General features: G+C 34.4%; 1 protein-coding gene across 1 annotated transcript; it reads right to left on the bottom strand.

The window, feature by feature from the left end:
- Positions 1-306: 306 nt before the first annotated feature.
- LOC140745572 (uncharacterized) lies at positions 307-21,014 on the bottom strand. The gene is made up of 4 exons (XM_073077511.1): positions 20,943-21,014; positions 8,494-8,660; positions 3,514-3,735; positions 307-2,657 (listed from the first exon to the last, which is right to left on the bottom strand). The coding sequence occupies exons 2-4, from the start codon at positions 8,639-8,641 to the stop codon at positions 2,632-2,634; spliced, it is 396 nt and encodes a 131-aa protein (XP_072933612.1). The 5' UTR covers positions 8,642-8,660; positions 20,943-21,014; the 3' UTR covers positions 307-2,631.
- Between the last annotated feature and the right edge of the window lie 847 nt (positions 21,015-21,861).

Below are 21,861 nucleotides of genomic sequence, written 5' to 3'. Positions count from 1 at the left end.
ATGGTGTAGCAGCAATATCGTTAGGCCTTAAGGCCTTTTTCCTGTCACGCGGGAATGCGTCCACACGTGTATCCCATCTATAACCCGTATACGTGAATTATTTCGCTCTAACGATGTACGAAGGGTACATCGTGCAGTGCTACGCCTGCGGATCAGATCCGCACACGAATACAAACGCGTGACAGGAAAGCGGCCCTTAAAACTAATAATTTATAATAGTATTTGATTACGTTTATAACACTTTGATTAAAATAATATCTACTAAAACTAATAATGTTACAAGGGTACAAAAATAAAACGCACATATAAAGTTGTATTGCATTGTAATCCATATAAAAATACAATTATCGTTATCAATATACATAATCGCATTTGCCGGCGAAGGCATACAAAATTATTATTCCATAATAAAAACGCTAGGTGCAAACTTTGCTACTAATATTAAGTACGTAGGAGGCACGCGTCAGTCAACAGTATCGTAACCCACTTCCAATAATTTCGATGTATTCATGTACGCTCCTATCAGTTTCCGTACCTAATACAACAATTTATCACAATAAAAACCGATCAAATACTGATAGAAAGCATACGCACCCACGGAATTTAAGTGACACTATTCAATTTGTGAAAAATAGTTTGTTATTTACGCCAGCAAGGTAATTTATGATGGAGAGTTGAAGATTCTCTGGCCATGGATAATAGGAGAACCAGCTTTGGCTGACACGACTATTTTTTTAGTAACATAAGATTTGTGTTGTTATTGACCCCGCTTAAGGATCGCGTTAAATTCCGTTTTTATACTATTTTTCACATATTGAATTGAGTCCTTTGATTTTACCGGTGCCATATACTCGTAATTGTGAATTAAATATATACGATAAAAAGTCAAAAATTTGACAAATACATTAAAATTAGAAAAATGCCAGTTTTGAGTAAATTATTTGAGCCTAACTATAAAATCGTAAACCACCAATATTGTGACCATAAGTCTAGAGAGTTTGGCCAGCACATTGCCATTTTGACACTAAGCGAACAAACGTGAAAAATAAAAATAAAATGTAAAATTCTAAATAGTACGTAAATAAATGTACTGGAGACTTTGTGGAGTAAATAGAAAGTAAATTTGCGAGGATAACACAAGAACCATAGTCTTAAACCATAGACACGCCTTATTGGGAATTTAACATCAGCGAAACAAAGATAATTATATATCTGTCACTTCCATAACAATGTCATTTGGGACTTTGACAGTTCAGTGACGTCACTGAATGGAAAAGTCGTAATTTCAATTGAAGTTAAGTAAGGCGTATCTGAGATTTAAATGAAAAAGTTCCACTGGCATAAGCAAGACCACGCTAAGAAGCTGGGTTGGGACCAGCGCACCACAAGTCCAACAAATGTACAATCGAGTGCATTAACATGACAGTAAAATCTAATTACCCTCCAATAACTGGTCAACGACCACCAATATACCAATATACCAACATTCCACATTACTGGCCACACTAAAAACAAAATGTGATTTCCTATCAATATACATATTGACCAATACGTTGACCACACTCAGAACGATTTGTTTTTGGGTTGTCAAGAAATAATCCTTGAAAACCTTAGCTCTAAAATAGGTAAAACACGTTAGCTACAAACACAGCTCGTTTGCGTGAGTCCACTTCACAGTTGACAGAGGATTAAAATTATCGATTTTTGTCAAGAAAAGTATGTTTATTCGCTATAAAATAACGCCGTCTACACTCCCAACCACATACAAGCCCTATCCCCCTGAACAGATATCTAAATCCATAATTTAAATGGCTACTAGGACTGAACCTCGAACCTGGAACCCTCTGCTTAGACCGGAGAAGTGACCGCGCCGACGCATATTACCAATTTACCAATGATAACACAAAAACATAACAGGATAATTTCTCGAAACCTTTAGGTTTTGTATTGGTCAATAGTCCAATAAAATTATATCTTGATACTATCAATCAATGGGCTTATATTGTTAAGTGAACATAAATTTGGCAGTATTTGTTACCTCGTCATCATTGTGCTCGTAAATCTATCGACGACTTTATTTCACAGCTCATTTCTCTCATTCCTAGGGCTGCCAGGTTCTTACAACTTCATATAATGTTACAGGATAATGACAAATTCTTAGAAATTTAGTAGCAACTTGTCCATCCAACACTTAGTTTGGATCTTATTTGGATTTGTAGTATCGACTTGTTTATAACAAGACTTGTTTCATCCCTACCACCTTAATTAGGACCACCTATTCATAAAAATATAAGGCTTAATAAAAGGTTGGAAAAACTACTCCTTATACATTTTTATGTATGAATTAAAGTAGTGTTAAATTTATTAAAATCTCAGAAAGTTCTTTAAGAATAGGACCCGTAACTTCTAAAAATTTGCCACCAATATGGGAGTTAATTTAGTATCGAACCTGGCAACCCCACCCAATCACATACCAACGCTTAATTTAGAATTTCCCTACCACATATTAACGGACTGGACTGTACCAGAGCACACAGCATCAGATATCAACAAAGGCACATCACATCATACGCAACTAATAACATAACTGGTCCCAGCGAAGATCTTAACGAACGGGACGCCCGGCCTGCATTACCAGAGACCTGATGAGAAGCCACCTGAAGGAAAGAAACAATGTTATAATTACCAATTTGCCAAGAATAGAGGAAGTAATCTATAACAAGTGCCATAGACAGTAATGTGTATGGTATGGTATGTTTTTTTTTTATAAAATAGGAGTAGCAGACGAGCATGCAGTCCACCGGATGGTAAGTGGCTACTGTCGCCTATGGACATGTGATATCAACCCCAGATAGGATTAGATATTCCTACCTGAGGTCGGCCACAGACGCGTCGCTACCCCTGAGGACTAAGCTGGAACGCCTCGGAAAAGTCTGTCTCCCTTACCACACCCTTCAAACCGGAACACAGCAGCGTTTAACACTGCTGTTATTAGGTAGAAATAGGTGTGGCGGTGGTTCCGCCGGAGTCGAACCACAAAGGGTTCTACCACCTTCAAAACTGTAATCTGCAACTAACTCCATATAGAACAGTGGTTTTACCTGAATGGTACCTTCTTGCCAACCATACTGGTTATATCCAAAATACCTAAAAAACCCTAATCCGCCTTATATCCAAAATTAATAAATACATTTTTTAGAGAAAAAGAGAACATTTATAAAATGAACTATCAATCGCTGTAACCTTCGTATTTAAATATAACCAAACCACACCCTAATTCACTCACTCATCTTTTCGCTCACTTACTCTCACCAACATTTGCTCGCTTACTCTCTAAATGAGTCCTCCCTCACTCAATAACACACGCACGCTCACATATAAGCACATTTGCACGTACATGCGCACACACTCATAGACACACACCACGCACACATACGCACATTTGCACGTACATGCGCACACACTCATAGACACACATACGCACACATAGAAACAAAAAACAACAAAACACACCTGGAGGTACGCGCACACGCTTCGGCGCCTCGCCCCTCGGCTCCGTCGGCGTCACGGCTTTATGGCTCTCAGACTTCTCCTGCGGCGCGGGCTTCGGCTCCGGCGCGGGCTTCGGCTCCGGCGCGGCCTGGGGCGCGGCCTCCTGCGGGGACTCCGCCGCCTGCCCGTTCTGTCGCGGCGTCTCGGCGCCGTTCGTCGGCTTCGCTGGCTCCTCGCTCTGACCTAGAATAAGAGTAAAATTATTAAAATTACGACAAATTTAAGATTTAAATAATGTTTGATCATCATCATATATTTATTATTATTATCATATAATAATTATTTATGTGAATATATCATCATCATCATCAGCCCATTACTGTCCCGCTGCTGGGCACGGGTCTCCTCTCAGAGTGAGAAGGATTAGGCCATAGTCCACCGCGCTGGCTAAGTGCGTATTGGTAGACTTCACATACCTTTGAGATTTTTATACAAATCTCTCAGGTAGTCAGGTTTCTTCACGTTTTCTTTCACCGTTTTAAGTGATAATTAATTTCTAATAACTTTCAAAAATCAGAGGTGCGTGCCTGGGATTTGAACCTCGGACACCTCGTTCGAGAGGCCGAGTTTCAACCATTATGGTATCACTACTTATATTAATATATATTTCATTTATTTAGCTGACGTTTTACCTTATATGTATTACGTATATTTCATTTATATTATATGTATCATATATTTCTTTATTGTTTTGTTTGCTAACATGCACACACACAAATTTGTGACTGTATCTATAACGTAAAATATAAATCCATTTTTTTGGCTATTACTTTAATATAAAGTATTAGATATCATCTATATATATAAAAGCGAAAGGATACTCACGTTCAAAACGTATTAATCAAGGTTTTGACTAAACTACTGAAGCTACAATTGTGAAATTTGAAATATAGCTTCATTTTATGATGTAGATGCGCACTAAGAACGGATTTTTTGATATTCCACCGTTAAGGGGGTTAAATGGGGGTTGAAAGTTAGTATGAAAGTCCGTCAGTTTTAAAGCAAACTGGATGAAAATTGGTATTTAGCTTTCTGATTTAAAGTAATAAAAATCTAATCTAAGGGTTTTTCCAAAATCAACCCTAAAGGTGGTTAAATAGGGGTTGACAGCTTATTTTAAATTTTGCCATTTTGAAAGTCAGCACCATGAAAGTTAGCCATTGCTTTACTGGTTAGATATAATAGAACTTTAGTTCTACCGTTTTTGGAAAATCAACCCCTATGTGGGTTAAATAAGGGTTGTAAGTTTGTATGGAATTCCCCCAGTTATGATGTAAACACTATGAAAATCGGTATTTGGGCTTACGATAGAAAATAATTAAATACCTATTTCACCATTTTTGTAAAATCAACCCTTAAGTTGGTAAAATAAGGGTTGACAGCTAATTTTAAAATTTGCCAATTTGAAAGCCAGCACTTTGAAAGTTAGCCATTGCCTCACTGGTTAGATATAGTGGAACTTTTATACTATCGTTTTTGGAAAATCAACCCTTATTTGGGTTAAATAAGGGTTGTAAGTTTGTATGAGAGTCCCCCTGTTTTAATGTAAACTGTATAAAAATTGGTATTTGGGTTTTCGATAGAAAATAATTAAACAACTATTTCATCATTTTTGGAAAATCTACCCTTAAGTTGGTAAAATATGGTTGACAGCTTTATTTGGACAGAGGTTTATTTGGAAACAAGGACTTTAAAAATAGGATTTAGCTTTCTGGTACGAAATAATAGATATTCTTTAACAACGTTTATGGAAAATGTACCCTTAAGAGGATAAAATAAGGGTAGAAACTTCGTTTAGAAGTTCGCAGATTTTAGAGCAAAGTCTATGTAATTTAGTATTCTGCTTTCTGATTGAGAATAATAGAACACCTATTTCACCGTTTTTGAAAAATTAATCCTTAAGGACGTTTAATAGGGGATGGAACTTTGTTTTAAAATCCGTTAATTTGGAAGCAAGGACTGAAACTAAAAAATGGTAATTGGCTTTCTGCTTGAGAATGATAGAACTTTTTAACACCATTTATGGAAAATCTTAAGGGGTTAAGAGGGTATAATAGGGGTAGAAACTTCGTTTAGAAGTCCGCAGATTTTGAAGAAAAGTCTATGAAAATTGATATTTTGCTTTCTGGTTGTAACTAATATATCACTTATTTTACTATTTTTTGAAAAAAGGGGTTGGAAATTTATTTTATAATCCGTTAATTTGGAAGCAACCACTATGAAAAATTATCATTGGACTCAATGAAGTATCTGAGTCACTGTTTTTTTTTAGATCAACCCTTAAGACGGCTATAAAAGGGTGTATGCATTGTGCCTTTCTGTTTACACATCTGTTTCAGCATTTTTAGCAACTCGACAATCAACCCCATTAGGGTACTATAAGTAAAGAAAGTTTCTTTAAAAACCGTTATTGAAGTTACTCCCTTTGGCGTGTCTGGAAAAATAACAGAGTGCAGAGAAGTTTAGTGTAGGGCGATATTCCACGGGCCGTCGTAACATATATTTTTAACATGGGAATGTATTGCGCGTGCTGAAGTGCAGAACAGCGGTTTTTAGGGTTCCGTACCTAAAGGATAAAAACGGAACCCTATTACTAAGACTTCGCTGTCTGTCCGTCTGTCCGTGTGTCACAGGGCTCTATCTCTGGAATCGTAATAGATAGACATTTGAAATTCTTACGGAGGATACATAACGGTGGCCGCTAGCTAAAAAGGGGTCCCCATACAACAAACTGCTATATTTTTTCAACTAACTTTTGAACCGTTAGAGGTAGACAGTTCAAATTTTCATAATGTGTGTACTTTAATGGCTGCTGCAATATTAAATACTAGAAATTAAAAAAAAATGAAAATTTTGGTTGTATGGAACCCTCCAGGTGCGGGTTTGACTTGCGCTTGGCCAATTATTAGTAACGCGCAGGCCCGCGGGCCACAAGGGAAAGTCGCGGACCACACACCACCCGTGGGTGTCAGGTTGCCGACTGCTGGTGTTGAATATTAGCTTTCAGAAATTTGCTGATAAAGTATTTATTGATGCATATGTACATAGGAATGTTTTTGAAATTCAATTCAATGTTAAAGGAGGTAAAAGAAGTGTTAATGTATGTATACGGGAATATTTTAGGTTCGAAGTTAGAAACGTGAAATTTCAGATAACGTCTATTCAGACAAATACACGACAACGTGGACGGGTGCAAATTTCATATATGATAATGCGTAAGTTTATTCGAATTGGCCTACATTTTGGTATACTGATTAGGTACATCGCAACTACTTTGGACACCCTGCGTGCCAACATTTTGTCCTGCCGTGGGGTATGGTTGTGGTTATGTCCACACATAGTGATGGTGATGTGGTAGACACATAGACCTTGGATTAAAACTTTGGGCTAGAACAGGGCTACAGTATCCCCTGCCTGTCGTACGAGACTAAATAATGGGAGCTCTAACCGCCCAGCCAGAGACCCTGGAAAGAACCACTGTATGTAAGGTCCCATATAACATGGACGGTTCCTATGGAATAGTGTAAATAATAATTATTGCATCCTACATGAAACTTATATTTTAAAGAAAGTTTCATTACAGTCCACTAATTAGAGTTTTAGTGTATCTTTCTGAAGAAAGCTTGACCAATTTAGGTACACAGTGACGAAAAAAAAAAACGTTTTATTAATTAAATATTAATGCTACTTTATCGTTAAAATTGTTAAAAGTACAAATTTACGATTACAGTTATTTGTATGTCATATCATATTCTTTTACGCGGGCGAAGCCGCGGGGTTCTGCTAGTAGATAAATAAATCTGTCGATTTCGTAAATAAATAAATAAAGCAAATTAAGTAATAGTTTCTGATTGACACAGTTATAACATAAAATCATTTAAAATATTAACACTTTGTGTTTACAAGTGTAGCACTTACAATAGCTACACTTGAAAACACTTATATCTTTGTATCTTTTTTGTATTAATAAAAATACGTTTATCTTAAATAGAAAAAGGGGAAAGTAATAGAAGGAGTTCTGTTTTTCGTAATAAATCCAATAAGCCAACTATTCTTTAGTAACATGCCAAAATATTATGTAAGTAATAGAGAATACTAGGATTTACAATTAAGATAAGCGACACACTTCACATACAATCTTCAATGTTTGCCAAGACAACGTTACTTAGAAACTTATTATTGGACAAACTCCCAACGCAATATAACATACGAACTAAGAACAAAGAAAATTATTACTTTCAGATCAAACAGAATAGAGGCCGTATCGATTATACATACATAATTTATGTCGTATTGTCTGTCCGTCTAAGTCTAGCGCGCTCGTTTACATCAATCATGGTACTCGGGGCTATCAAAATGTAATCAATTCGTTTAACGACGTACGCAGGCGATGTGACAAATCACTGCCACATATGAATAAATATGAATCATGTTAGCCACATTGAACCAATCACACAGGGTCGGTCAAAATGTCATTAGTTCATCGCAATATGTCAATAAGTCACGTGACATTAACAAGTGACGTTTACATTTATTTTTACTTTTTTACAAGTAAACAAAGTAAGATTTAAAAATACTTTTCGTAATAAAATCACATCAATTAATTTTTAAAACTGCGGATTTTGATCATTATAATCAATGTTATTTAATGATTTTTAAGGAACAAAACGTGAAAAGTGAAAAACGTTTAATGGAATTAATAATAATTTTACTAAAATAATCATGTTGACATTGACCTCTTGGAAAATGGATTCCTACGCTCATATTATTGTGATACTTCTTTTTATGATACCTACGCTAAGCACAAGAATCCTTCCTAATATTATGCAATGGCGCAGAGAATATTCTACTTATCCATGGTTACCCCATAAATTACGATATACGATAGTGTGGTAAGAGTAGGATGTATATAGGCAGTCAGGATGTAATGAAAATACCAACCGCATGCTTGCGCGGGCCTACGCCCCGTGCGTGGGGGCTCCGGTTCTCCGCCGAAGATGTCTGTGTGTCCGCCACCGGGGGGGCGAAGCACCCTGCTAGACAGGCGCGAGCCGTCACCAAGGCCAACGTTGAAAGATGTGGAAGTCATTTTTAGATTTATTTTTTATCTGAAAAAGGAAATATTAAAATTAATTATATGGTACAGATAAAAGTTGTGAGAATTTCAGTGGTATGAATTTTGTTTGTCTCATGATTTTTGCGAATATGATACTAATGAACGTTACGTTAATAGTTAAGAAAAGACAGAAATTGACAATAGTCTAAATCTATAAAATCTAGCTATTTCTCAGGACTTCGCTTGCAAAATAAAATAAACTACGGAAAGATTAATTTATGTTCCATAAATTTTCATTATCAGACAACAAATTTCCGATATATAAAGTTAGAACTAGATTGGAATCAGAAAATTTATTCTATCCTAAACGAGTAACTAGTACCCGCCTACACACAAATTTGAGAGAGAAATTGCTCAATCTACCATCGCTTTGCAAATTGCCGCATTTACATTACATCGACATTTGGTATGCTAATAGTATAATAAATGTAAAACATCACATTAAAATACGATATAAAAATAATTAATTAAAATATAAGTCGTCCATCAGCACTGAAACGTTCTATCGTTCGTGCAACTTAGCAAGTAACTTGGCACAAACCATTAAAATAGACCTTCGTTATGTATCAAACCCCGTAGTACAGGGAGGTCAAGCTGGAGCTGTTCCCAGGATAAGTATGTTTTGTTAATTGTCGTTAAAATTTTTGGTATGAAACGACCCAATTATCAAACTTTTGATCCTTATTGATGATGATGATTATATAGAATACTATCTGACCCGGCAAACGTTGTGTTGCCATATAAATAAAAAATGTTAAGGGTGAACAACCCTTACCACTTAGAGGTATGAAAAATAGATAGTAGCCGATTCTCAGACCTACTGAATATGCATATAAAATTTGGTGAAAATCAGTAAAGCCGTTTCGGAGGAGTACGGTAACTAACATTGTGACACGATAACTTTATATATAAGATACAGCGTTCCGTAAGACGCTATAAGACAGATGTCAAATTAAAGTTATTTTTGGACAGGCTTAAACCCATTCAGAGTAGCGTTCAACCGTCAGATCGTAAATTCGTCAAGCCTGTCCACAACAACCCCGATAAGTGCACCTGAGGAAGAGACGCCAAATGATTTTATGTTTATCCTTATTAGTCTAATGTGAACATAGGCCTTCCTTGGTTAGCGAAACTTTTGGTTGCAGTAACAAAGAAATAGTTTCCATGAAACCGGTTCTGCTCCATTCCTGAATTAGTCATCTACATCATGTACTGACAGAGGTAAATAGGTGATAACTTATAAGTGACGAACGAAACTCAGTATAAATAACTTGGGGGTAAATGAACTAATTAAACTGTAGAGTAAAAAAACCCTATCTCTCTTCACAAACATTTCGCACAAATAGGGCTTTGTTGCAACAGGAAAACGGAATACACAGCAAGGGTCGTTCGATTAACGGGTTATCGACCGAAATGAAACGCATTCTCGACCACAACCGTGAAAATGCGGTTAGACGGACAAAAACTTTTAGCACATACGAACAAAAACAGCTACTTGCGATCGTGCATTAGAGTACCGTTCGCCGTTATATTTTTTCATATACTTTAAAAGTAATTTACTGTCGTCGTGAGAAACATTACATTTTGGCATTTTATCGCGATAACAATAGAACCAGCTTGATAATAATATGATTTATGACTTTAGTATGGATCCGTCCATCATACATCCGGGTTCAATATCCTGGCGGGACGTATGCTCGTTTGGTCTAGGTCTAGAGATATAAACATATTTAAAGGGCCCGTAATATAAGAGGATATCCTACTGTGAACCTTGGACGCCTCATCTGAGTATACCTACTTTACTCACAAAACCAAAACACATTTCTTTACATTGGTGTTCCGGCTGCCATGAGTATGAAGGAGTCTCCTTCATCATCACAATTCGTATGTGCTATAAGTTTTTGAACATCAAAGCACAGCAAGCATCGTTAACTTATTTACGTAAATTAACTAATAACAATACTTATATTGCAATTCTATGGCTGCAGCTTCATCAGCTCCAATAATAGACAAATTCCAATTCCTCCTTCTAATACCTCTACACTTAGTATGACTTTTTACGTTTGTTCAAAAACGGTCACCGTTTACGTTTTCAGACATATAGAAGATCGTATCGGAACTAAAATTTCGCTTTAAAAAACTGAATAGTCAACTGTAGCGACATTTAATTTGACAAATATTAAACAATGCATTTATTTTTACATTTTAATGTAATTTATACCTTTATTATTCCGTTTTTGAAACGAATACTGAGGATTTTTAGTTCCGAAACGGTCCACGGGGCGCTGTAGCCTATATGAGCTAAAACGTAAACAGTGACCGTTTTCGAACGTAAAAACTCATACTGAGGGTACTAAATCGTTAATTAACCGAAACCCAACAACGCCACCGTTCCTGGTCCAGTAGACTTGCGTCACAACGCATCGCGTTACCATGCACATGCTCACTGACATGCGACGTGTATGATTACCGAATGAAAACGATACGGAAGTGTTTCTCCATACGGCTCCTTGCATGCTGCTCTAAGAAGTTGCCAATATCACTTTCAGATTATACCTAGGCTAGCACAATAGTAAAGCAACTGTGTTTAAATAAATTCATAACTCTTTTATAAACAGTTATTTGAAAGTTCCTGCTTTTCAGTCTATTGAGTGTAACTGAAATAAAAAAAGAAATTTCTAAAATATTTAGTTAAGGCGATCTTGAAAACAATTGGAAAAAATATGATAGGATTTTCACAAAAGGCAGAAGGCTGCAGATAAAATACTGGTACAATTTACTTTCTACTTAAAGAGAATTGGTACATGCCAGATAGTCTCATTAAACCACAATAACGTGATAGACATAAAAACTATCAAAATCTATTTGTATCATGTGCGTAAGGGTGAAGTCTATGACTTTGAACTCCAGTACGATAACGCAAGACGAATCCATCGCAAGACGTCATACATTAACATAACAATCGCTCATTGACGATATATTCCCGGTAGCACTGTAGAAAGCTGATTATTTTAATTGTGCACATGCGCACATCCTCTGGCGATAAAACTGAATAACATTACATATAATTTTCTCTTTGTTCATTGACCTAGTAATGGACGCCATCTAGTGCTAAATTGGCGAAAACAATGCCAAAAGAAAACAGTTTCGCAGAATTGAGTTTTATATGTACCAACTCATCAAGAGATGGCGTCACTAATAGTTTGAATCACGCTATCAAAATTTTCTAAAATAATTCTAGATATTTTGGTTTTAATGCTGACTTTATTAGGTCCTTTGGTTCCTTCCTATAAAGCCTTTTTACTTGTCATAAAATTTTCTCAAGTGTATTTTTGTATCAAAAAATATATTTGTGTACAAAAACTGTAATTTCTCTTTTCACTTTCAATCGAATACCTGATCAAGTTTTTATAAGATTCAATTAACTTTTTATTCAATAATCATAATTATTAGATGCACAAAAAAGCATTGTAAAACTTTTCTAAATTGGCTCGTTGTCTCATTATAACCAATGAAATCATCCAACGTTATCTCTGGAGAAATCAAATTCCAATTACCCGCAAACTTATCAAATCCGCGATGACTGTGCCCTAAATCCGAAAACTAATCTATTTCGCACAGCCGATGAGTCACGGAAAGCAAAGTCACTTTGTTATTACGCTGTGACTAACGCTGCAATTACTGTACCTCGTTATTTCAAACATTGATTAATAAATCGATATTCGGTTTACGCTACGTTCAAGCCTCGTTATGTTCGGTGCATCAATTTCAGTTTTTGTCCTTATTACACTTGTGTGGGAAGAAAGAGATTGTAGTTGAAAGTAATATTAAATTTTATTTAAGATTTCGCGGATGAATCGTTTGGGAAGCTGGGAAGTTAAAAAACTATTAGAGATATAAAAAAGTAATAAAAAAAGTAAAATGTTACTTGTAATAATTATAAATTTAGCACAATATGAACGTATATGAATAGTGAGACACAGAATGGAAAGATAGAACGGAAGTAATTGCTGTGACAATCAGTTTCAAAGCCATAAACGGCGAGGTGAAAAGTTACAAACGCTAGTAAAATCTATTAGCTTAAGATATATTTTCAAGAAATTGCTAAATAAAGTGCTAAAAACAAATATAATAATCATTTTCACTAATAACTTTACCAATTCTATAAAATTTCCAATTTGCAGTTTTACTGCAATCTCTCGAAAAAATTATCTAAAATGAACAATTGACAAGATTTTTCTTTGTTCTTTTAATAGCTTTTAATACCTACGTCATAATAAGAAGTACAAAAGATACCTTGAAATCTAGAAAAAACTAGTAAATACAATAATGACGCAAACATATTAACATCTGTTTTATATGGATCTTTACGCTCACATTTATTTACCTAAACAATTTCTTTTCACCGAGAGTCATATGCATTTTATAATACATCGAGGGTGGTAGAACCATCGCTATACCCATTCTCACTAATAACATAACAACCAACGGCGCTTGTCTGGATAAATCTGGGTAGCAGGGTGTGGTTAGAGACATTTAAACAAAGAAGTGCAGTGTCAGAGGACGCCACCTTCATTATATGATTATTTAGCAGTTTAAGTTAGCGTAGAATTACTCATTACTATTAAATTAGGCTAGATTGTAATTAATATAAAGTACCTATTACTCACTTGGTATTTTATACAAACAAAAAAAAATTAGGCAACCTAACCTAGTCCTCTAGGATCGCAACATCATTCTAGTCGACTTTAAGTACGACATAAATCCCAGTACCTACTGGTTAGTGTTCAATACCTACTCGACCAGTAACCATAAGATCGGTTGCAAAATCACTTGCTACTTCTAAAACATAACATTTAATAGCAATCAATACTCATTTGCAGTTTATAAGTCATAGTGTTTATGATTAACTTACGCACAAAGCAAAGCTTAGTCATAACAAAGAACAATACCTAAATGGGTAGCACAGTTTTGCATGCAACATGCACTACCTATGCATGATTATATGCATATGATCGGTGCCGCTAGCGGAAATGGATACAATCGACGGCGTATATGGAATGTGGACTGGTATGTATTAATAATAATAATTGTGCAAGACGGCCTAGGGGCGACAACCTGTGTGGTATTTAAGATATAGATAAAGAACTAATCATAGTGCTTGCATTGAAAATACTTAGATCAAAAAATAAGACCGCGCAGTGGGTAGTTCAATCAGACCATAACTCGTCCTATTGGTTTCGGTTCGGAAAGGTTTCAGGAAATTTGAAAGGTTTTGACAAGATTGCATTATTTGAAAAAATCATATTTTAACGTTATTTCCTAAGCGTGCGACTATTTTTAATGCTATGGTATATTTTGTGAATGTTGCGAATTTTAACTTTTTACCTATACGATGCCAAATTTATTATATTGTCTTAATTAAAGACACTAAAGCATTATATTTTTAAGCTTTTAACAACTTACAAAATTGTACTTCCTCCACAGAGACTATTTCATTTCAGTATAATATATTTTACTGATGTCAATGCGAAAATTGCATCGTATTCTGTGTATTTTACGTCAAACGCAATATTCGATATTACAACCAATTGTCATTGCAAGCCACAACATTTTTTCAAGAGGCTATCTATATTTTCTGGTCTAAGTTTTGCAATTCCGGTTCAACTTCAATCAATCATTACAAAGCGCGGCTTGCACTTTAGCTTTTTATCCGACGGTCGGTCAGGCGTTGCTACTCCTTGATTAAGATCATTTGCGATACATAAAAGGTATTAAAAGAAATCTAGGGATACTATTCAAGGTTTTATATTGTCAGTAATGAACGTTTTATAAGCTGCAACATTAATTTTATCTCAGGCAACGTTTGTCTGTCAAAAACGATTAGTTACTGTCAACTGTCAAAAACGGTTTGTGGAAAACGTTTATACGAAGAATTCGTATTGGTAAAAACGTATGTCGACATTAAAGGTCATTAATGTTTTACTTTCTCATACATATTTTCTTCATACATAATTAAATTTCGACCTTTGGCTGGTGCAAATTAAATGTATTGATTATTATCGAGCGTATGTCTGAAAATCGAGTGTAGACTGTATCTATACAAAATCCATAGTTAATACACACACACAATTATAAATCGTCATAGTTGCTGGTATTTCCGATTCCACGACTACTATGTTTCAGACAAACTTCATACATAATGAACAAAGTTAGTCACTCGAGTACTAGAGAGCTAAACCCCACTTCGTAAACCTTATGGTCCTCCGTAAAATTGTATGTAACATTTGCTTCATCATATTAACTTTCTTTTCGGACAGATTCGATACTGATCCGAACGGGTGTACCTACAGAGACGACTTCAAGTTTTATTCATCGAATCACATCAAAAGAGAAACATACTGTACCAATCTTTCTTACACAGTATACCAGACTATAGTACAAACAATTTCGTCATTTCCGCCGCAAATTGAGCGTGCAAATAAGGTTCATAAGCAAGCAATGACGTATCGGTGTAGACTGTAGGTGTATACCCTTTGTAGGTTTCTACTGGGAACTCCAACCCTACTTAGTCACTTGATATCGACTGCTGTTCGTTTAATTTGATGTTACAACCCTTCAAACCTAACGATGTCTACCATTTTTTAATGGAAGCACTACATAAGAATTAACAAATTCGCGTTTGAGTGTAAATATTAACTTCCAGTATAATAGCACAAATAAAAATAAACTCAGACTTTACCGATTGCTCAGATTTTACCGATTTTCATTATTTATTGTTTTACTGCAGACTGTACACCATATTCACATCGAGATTTAAGAATGTAAGCATTAATAAATTTACAGTTTCACGAAATCAAAAAGCGTAGAAAATTAAAATATTTTTTACGACATTTGCCTAGTTAATAATTAAGCAAAATCTAAGTTAGTAATTATTTTAATATACAGTTAAGTAAAAATAAGACAGACCGAACATAATAAGTCCCTTTCAATATAGAATCCTACCAACCATAAAGACGCGCTTAAAACAGCAAAAATTTAAAATTGATTGCACCAATTCAATCAATAATGTTTCGTTGATACCAAATTTTCCTAACAGCAGACTGCTGATTCAAACACATAACCTATACGACACATAGCTATAGGTACTTCCTTTGTAAGTTTTCTTCCGATATCGGCAACCCTACCACTAGGCATCAGGTTACCAACCGATCAAGGTTAGTCTACCGTTTTATGGCGCAGACGGTACTTATCTTTGTTTCTAAGTCTACCTTTTATCCACGTCTTTATTCTAACAAATTTCCGGATACTTAATTCCCTAGTTATATTCAGAAAAATTGGCGTTTAAGATGTTGAGTTGCGTTCTTATTGATGATCGAAGATAAGCCGAAATCTTTATTTATTTTTACAAAATCATTAACACAAACACGATGGGAATAATACGTAATCACCGAAAACCAACATAAAAGAACCTTTTTACATTTTGGTTCAAAGCTCTTTGTAGTCAAGTTCCAAAATATCACAGAAGCTAAGTCTTTTTTATGAGTAGATGCCGAAAAAGCATTAGAAATTACAACTACAAATAGTGTGCTTACAAAAATTTTAACCTGAATACGGAACTAAAATTTGATTTATGAAAGTACGATGAAACCGTAGCCGAAAAGCGAGCTATTACGTTATCCAATTTCCTTTACAAATTTTCTTGTAAGCGTGCCAACTTACCTTTGCTTCAATGCGGCATCAGGTATCTTGGGGATAGGCTAACCGGTAGTATAACGCGACATGGTTATAGCAGAGACCATCGTAAACATTTACGATATTCACACGTCTATTTCATATAAGTCTAAAGTAGATAGGGAAAATCTTTATACCTATCGCCAAGTAATGATAATGTGAGACTTACTAAGATTGATTGCAGAACAAAGAGTTCTATAGAAAGTCGTGTTATCGCAAAAAGGAAAATAGGACACATCATGTTTGAAAATTATGACAACGACTTACTTACAGGCAACAAATTAGTATAAAATGTTAGTACTGTAAGTGCATTGATATGTAAAAACGGAACCATCGAGAGATATGTACAGATTTGCTACGATAAGCTTCGGTGAGCCGAAACGGGGTTTAGCAGATCTAATGCGCACTCGGATGAACGAGTTCCATGGTATGGATAAAAACGGATGAAATTACATTCTCTTAGTTATCAGAGTGGTATACAGTATACCGAATAATATTGTAATCACGCCAAATATAAATTGTGCTTAGGTAGATGACAAGTGCGTTACATCCTTGAGTACCTAGTTGGAATGTCTCAATTCAAGTTTCTCCCTACAAATTCCCACAGTAGCACTTGACACAGCTGTTTTTAATTTTAGCAAAAAAAATTCGAAAGCGGTATCTCAGAAGTGTAACGAGCAGTTCTAGCATAACCACTTGAATTTATTGATCCGTTATCAAAATACATAAATGCATAAAGATTAATAGTACAACAATTATTGATCGTTATGGAATGGTACGTATGAAGATTATACGGTAAAAATTATATATGGTAATTTTATTTTTTATAACTTCGCTTTAAACGCTTGTATATAAATTTGTTATCATATTCACGATAAAAAGAAACTAACAACTTGAATATACTGTTTCTTTTAAATTTAACCAAGGGCGAAGGAATAGTATTTTTGTATTTTCCCTACAAAACCACGAGCCCACTTAGTCGTAGTTATTTAAAAATGCACAAACCGGATGCGAAGGGCTATCATTTTTCGCCATCTGTCGTATTCCCGGCGCCATGTTGATAGCGTTGGGTTTGTGTCTTGTATCATTTGCCAGGTAATGTGACTCGATATTCCATGGCATTTATCTATAGAGAATTTTGATACAAATCCTAACTCTTATAGTTATACAAAAATCTTATTAAATGCCATGGTACTAAGTTATTTTGTGGAGTAACGAAGATTAATACTCGAAAGTAACTAAAGGGTATACTTTTTGAAGTGACAAAGACAATAAAATTGTAAATCAACTATAATTATTTTTCATATTTGTAGCGCCAAACAATTGTGAAATGATTTCTAAAATCCTGATCCACTTTATATTATATTCTGCAGGTGTTTTGAACATTAGATTTAGATCCATCGAACAAAATGTACTATGCATGTCAATAACTAAGAGTGGGTAACCCTTGGATACAGAGATCAAAGGAAGCACTTAAATTGCGCCAACAAGTGGATACATCGTAGACAAGATATTTTAGAAGTAATAAATAGAAGATAATGTACAGGACGAACAAGCTTACCTTCAAACCCTTTCCCGTGAGCGTAGATTTGAACCTCGATTTACGTTTACGATGTACGTTTCGACGTCAAACTTTTACGTTTTCAGCTGTAGAACAACATTCAAAAGTAGGACTCTAATTAGTCTTCATATACGACCAATTGATACGAAATAGGGCCTTACACTGAAGCGGACTTCCGGTCAAATGACCCTCCGGGCGTCGTACGATAGCCATTTATTATCTATCGGTCGATTGATTTATCTGTACCAAATGGCCCTTATCTTAACGATGACCTAATTGTATCAAACCCTAACAAGTATAACATATTGTTTTCAGATAATATATATTTGTTTGTCGCTTTGAATATATACTTTCTTTGACTTGCTATTATACTTAGTATATGGTTAATTTTAGCCGTTACGAAAACACACTGCAAGATAAGGGGATCCGGGGCACTCTTGGACTGTGAAAGCACCGAAATCTACAATTCGAAACCATACGAACCAAATCCGTCACACACAGAATTTTCATTGTTAACACGAATCTCCTAGGACCGCCTGTCTACCCAAATTACCTTTAAGTAATACGAGTATAATAAATAAAATATATCATGTCTCGTGTGGTCTTGAGTAACACCACTCTGCTCGCAACAACTTAATAGCGGACTAGCACTTTGGCGCGGACCATGCAATATGCAGTAAATACAACAAAAAATGGGCAAAATTGTTGTTCCCCAAATTAACCCACGGTCAAAACTGGAAACAAAACTTCAACATGACGGAAATTCCAACTTCTTCCAACGGGAATCGAATACGAAAACCCGATTACCAGATACTAAATGCATAAGAATTACACCTAGCGCAATAAAAATGTCACATCAATTCTTTACATGAATATATAGCTTTATCAAACAACCATATAAGGAAACCTGGTCCAATAATGATTCAATTTGTGCTCATATATGGAGCAGCATACACTTGCATGTAAACTGTGTGGTTTGGAGGTTAAAGCTCATTTATGGTACTTAGTTCCTTATTTATAGCAGCTGTAAATTCGATGCAAAACATGTTTATTTCAATGTTAAAACAACAAGCAAAGGGATAAATTAATTTTTAAGAGTTTTGTACCTTCATAACATTGTATTGTTTTATGAACATAATAAGAAATACTCATAAGAAGCTGATTTCAAAGTGGTTTTTTTTTAATAATTACCACATTATCTTCAAGAGCCTAGCCTAATACTAATTCTAAAACTTATTTCTTGAATAAATGTATTGAAAATGTCCACAAATTGGACAAAACTAATAAAATACCATTAATTTGCAATTGACCTCGTTGTTAGCATAATAAACTCATTTATTTTCGATCTATCCACCCACAGAAATGCCTAATTAAAAGGCTTATAGGTACAGTTACAAATATCCTTATTTGCTAATAAGGTGGTCTAATTTGAATCACAAACAAAGGCTGAACAGATGTGTTGCCAGCTATATATTTATATTTTTAATTAATATGGCATAAAAGTTAAAAGGATTTTAATTAATAATAAATAATAACAAAAGATTCTATCCACACATAAGGTACAATTATGAAAGTAATTAATAAAATTGTAATATTGAATAAAAAACTAAACAATTCTTATAATTATTTTTTCTGGATAGTGAAAATTAATTCCTTCAATTTCCCTATGTTTGGGACAACCATATATACAAATAAACAAAAAAAGCTAAAGTAAATATTAGGTCCTACAATATTCAGAATAAAGTAGTTACATATTCCAATTACATTAAATTAAACTGATGATATTTCATCAATCCTGTACAAAGACACTGAAATACCAACATGTTAGTGTCTGTCTGTTTATCAGACTAATCTCCGAAGTGACTGATCAATTTTGATGGGACTTTCACTGGTAGTTAGCTGATATTATAAGGGGTAACTTAGGCTACTTTTGTTTTAAAATAAGTAGGGTTTTGTAGTATAAATATTAAAACCATGAAATTTCCAAGTATGTATTTTTAAATGGGTGTAACCGCAGAGCACAGCTTGTGTATAATATAACTAGGTTTTTGTTTGAAGGGTGTCACGAGGGAGACATATTTTTTGAGTATAAAGAAGAAAGTAACATATTGTAATGGACTCCAAGAAGATAATATTTATGTTTTATTTGGATGTTGCTTAAAATAATAACTAAAAAAATGTATAGGATTGTCATCCACAAATATGATAAACATTATTATCACATCTGATTCATAGATATGATGAATTGATAAGATTAATCATTTTTGTTTACATTTTCACAGAAATCTATTTTAGTTTAATGATATTTTCCTGTACTTACACCAATTTGACAATAAATGACTCAGGGCACTGGGTGTGCCATATAAACCCTAAATAGCCAGTACTTTATAATTATATTCTAGAAGCGACCATAACATCTTCATCGAAGTAAGGTGACATATTTATATGAATTCTTAACAAATTTTTTTTAGAGAACAAATGATAACTTATTCAGGTTTTCAAATTTTAAATCAAAAAGAAAATTAATAACGGCGACGGAATGTAGAAAAATAGAACAAAAGTGAGAGAAGAAACCATCCGGGTCAAAAAACAAAGAACATCTTCATCTGTAGACTGCAATTATGTTTGAGCTAAATGCACGACACGGAATTAGGTATCGATACGGTAAGTCACTCGTGCGTCAAAAGACAGCTGAGGCTTTGTCCGGCGAAATAGCCGAGAGAATTCCATAATAAAGCGGTTTATGCGCAAAAATGCGGATTCCACCCGCCCATACGTCCGACTGAGCACATTGACCCTATAATCTTGAAAAATAACGGCCTGCTAAGCTTCGCCCAACCGGCGAACGAGACACAATACACTTTACAATATAAACACACTTTACACTATAAACAATTTCAGTAAACACTTTTTTCAACTCTATTTCGATACTTTTTGCAGGATACTAGTATTTTTTCTACATTAAAAAATTGTACTCACCGCCACACGCTCACGTTCTTTTTGATAGAATGAAAATGAATGAATGTGAAAAAGAGAAGGAAGATAGACACAAGAAAAATGTTGCAATGTTTTATTACTAAATTACTACCATCTTACAAAATATTTTATTAAATTTCTATTCTATTGGAATATATTGAAGTATTTTTACATAATATTGTATTTTGGTAATAGTAATTACGACAAATTGGAATTTCAGCTCTCAGAATGTCATTTTTATGTTAACGGCCACCAAATGTACTAAGAGAACAATTAGATTAATAGCATTTAATATTTTAAATGTGAAAATATAATTTCTTTTTAATATTCAAACTTAAGACCTTTCATGTAAGAAATAAAACATAGGTAACTTCAAGCTAGAGTAGAAAAACTTTTTAGTAGATAGATTAAACTTTGATTGTCTTTGTACGGTATGGTACAAAGACAATCAAAGTTACTCTTCGAACATAATGGGACGAAGGTTGATTATTTTGACGTAGAGTTGTTTTAACCAAATTCTACTACTGATAAGATAATACTCTAAATATATTTCTATCGTAGTAGATTATTCATTAATATTGCAACACTTCATATTTATCTACAAAAATCTAGTTTTCACCAGTTAATATTGCGTTTAGTAAAATGATAATATTATATTGAAGTCTAAAGCACACAATATAAATATTAATTAATTATGAATATGGCGCTAAAATCGCTTAACATAAATGTAAATAATTACGGTCCCTATAAAAGTTATAATTATTTCTCTATTGAAATTTTATAACTTCCTAAACGATTTCTTATTTTCTTTTTATTCCTTTTAAGGGATGTTACCCTATGAAACTTTGATTTGAACTTTGATATATTATTCGATTTTGTGACTCGTTTTAAATTGTTGCCAAAGAAAAATATAAATTTTAAA

Source organism: Epargyreus clarus, unplaced genomic scaffold (genome assembly GCF_041222505.1).
Source record: "Epargyreus clarus isolate Ecla_fem2 unplaced genomic scaffold, WU_Ecla_fem_2.2 ptg000010l, whole genome shotgun sequence".
Taxonomy (NCBI): Eukaryota; Metazoa; Arthropoda; class Insecta; order Lepidoptera; family Hesperiidae; genus Epargyreus; species Epargyreus clarus.
The sequence above is the reverse complement of the archived record's forward strand: the minus strand, read 5'-3'. Positions and strand labels throughout refer to the sequence as shown.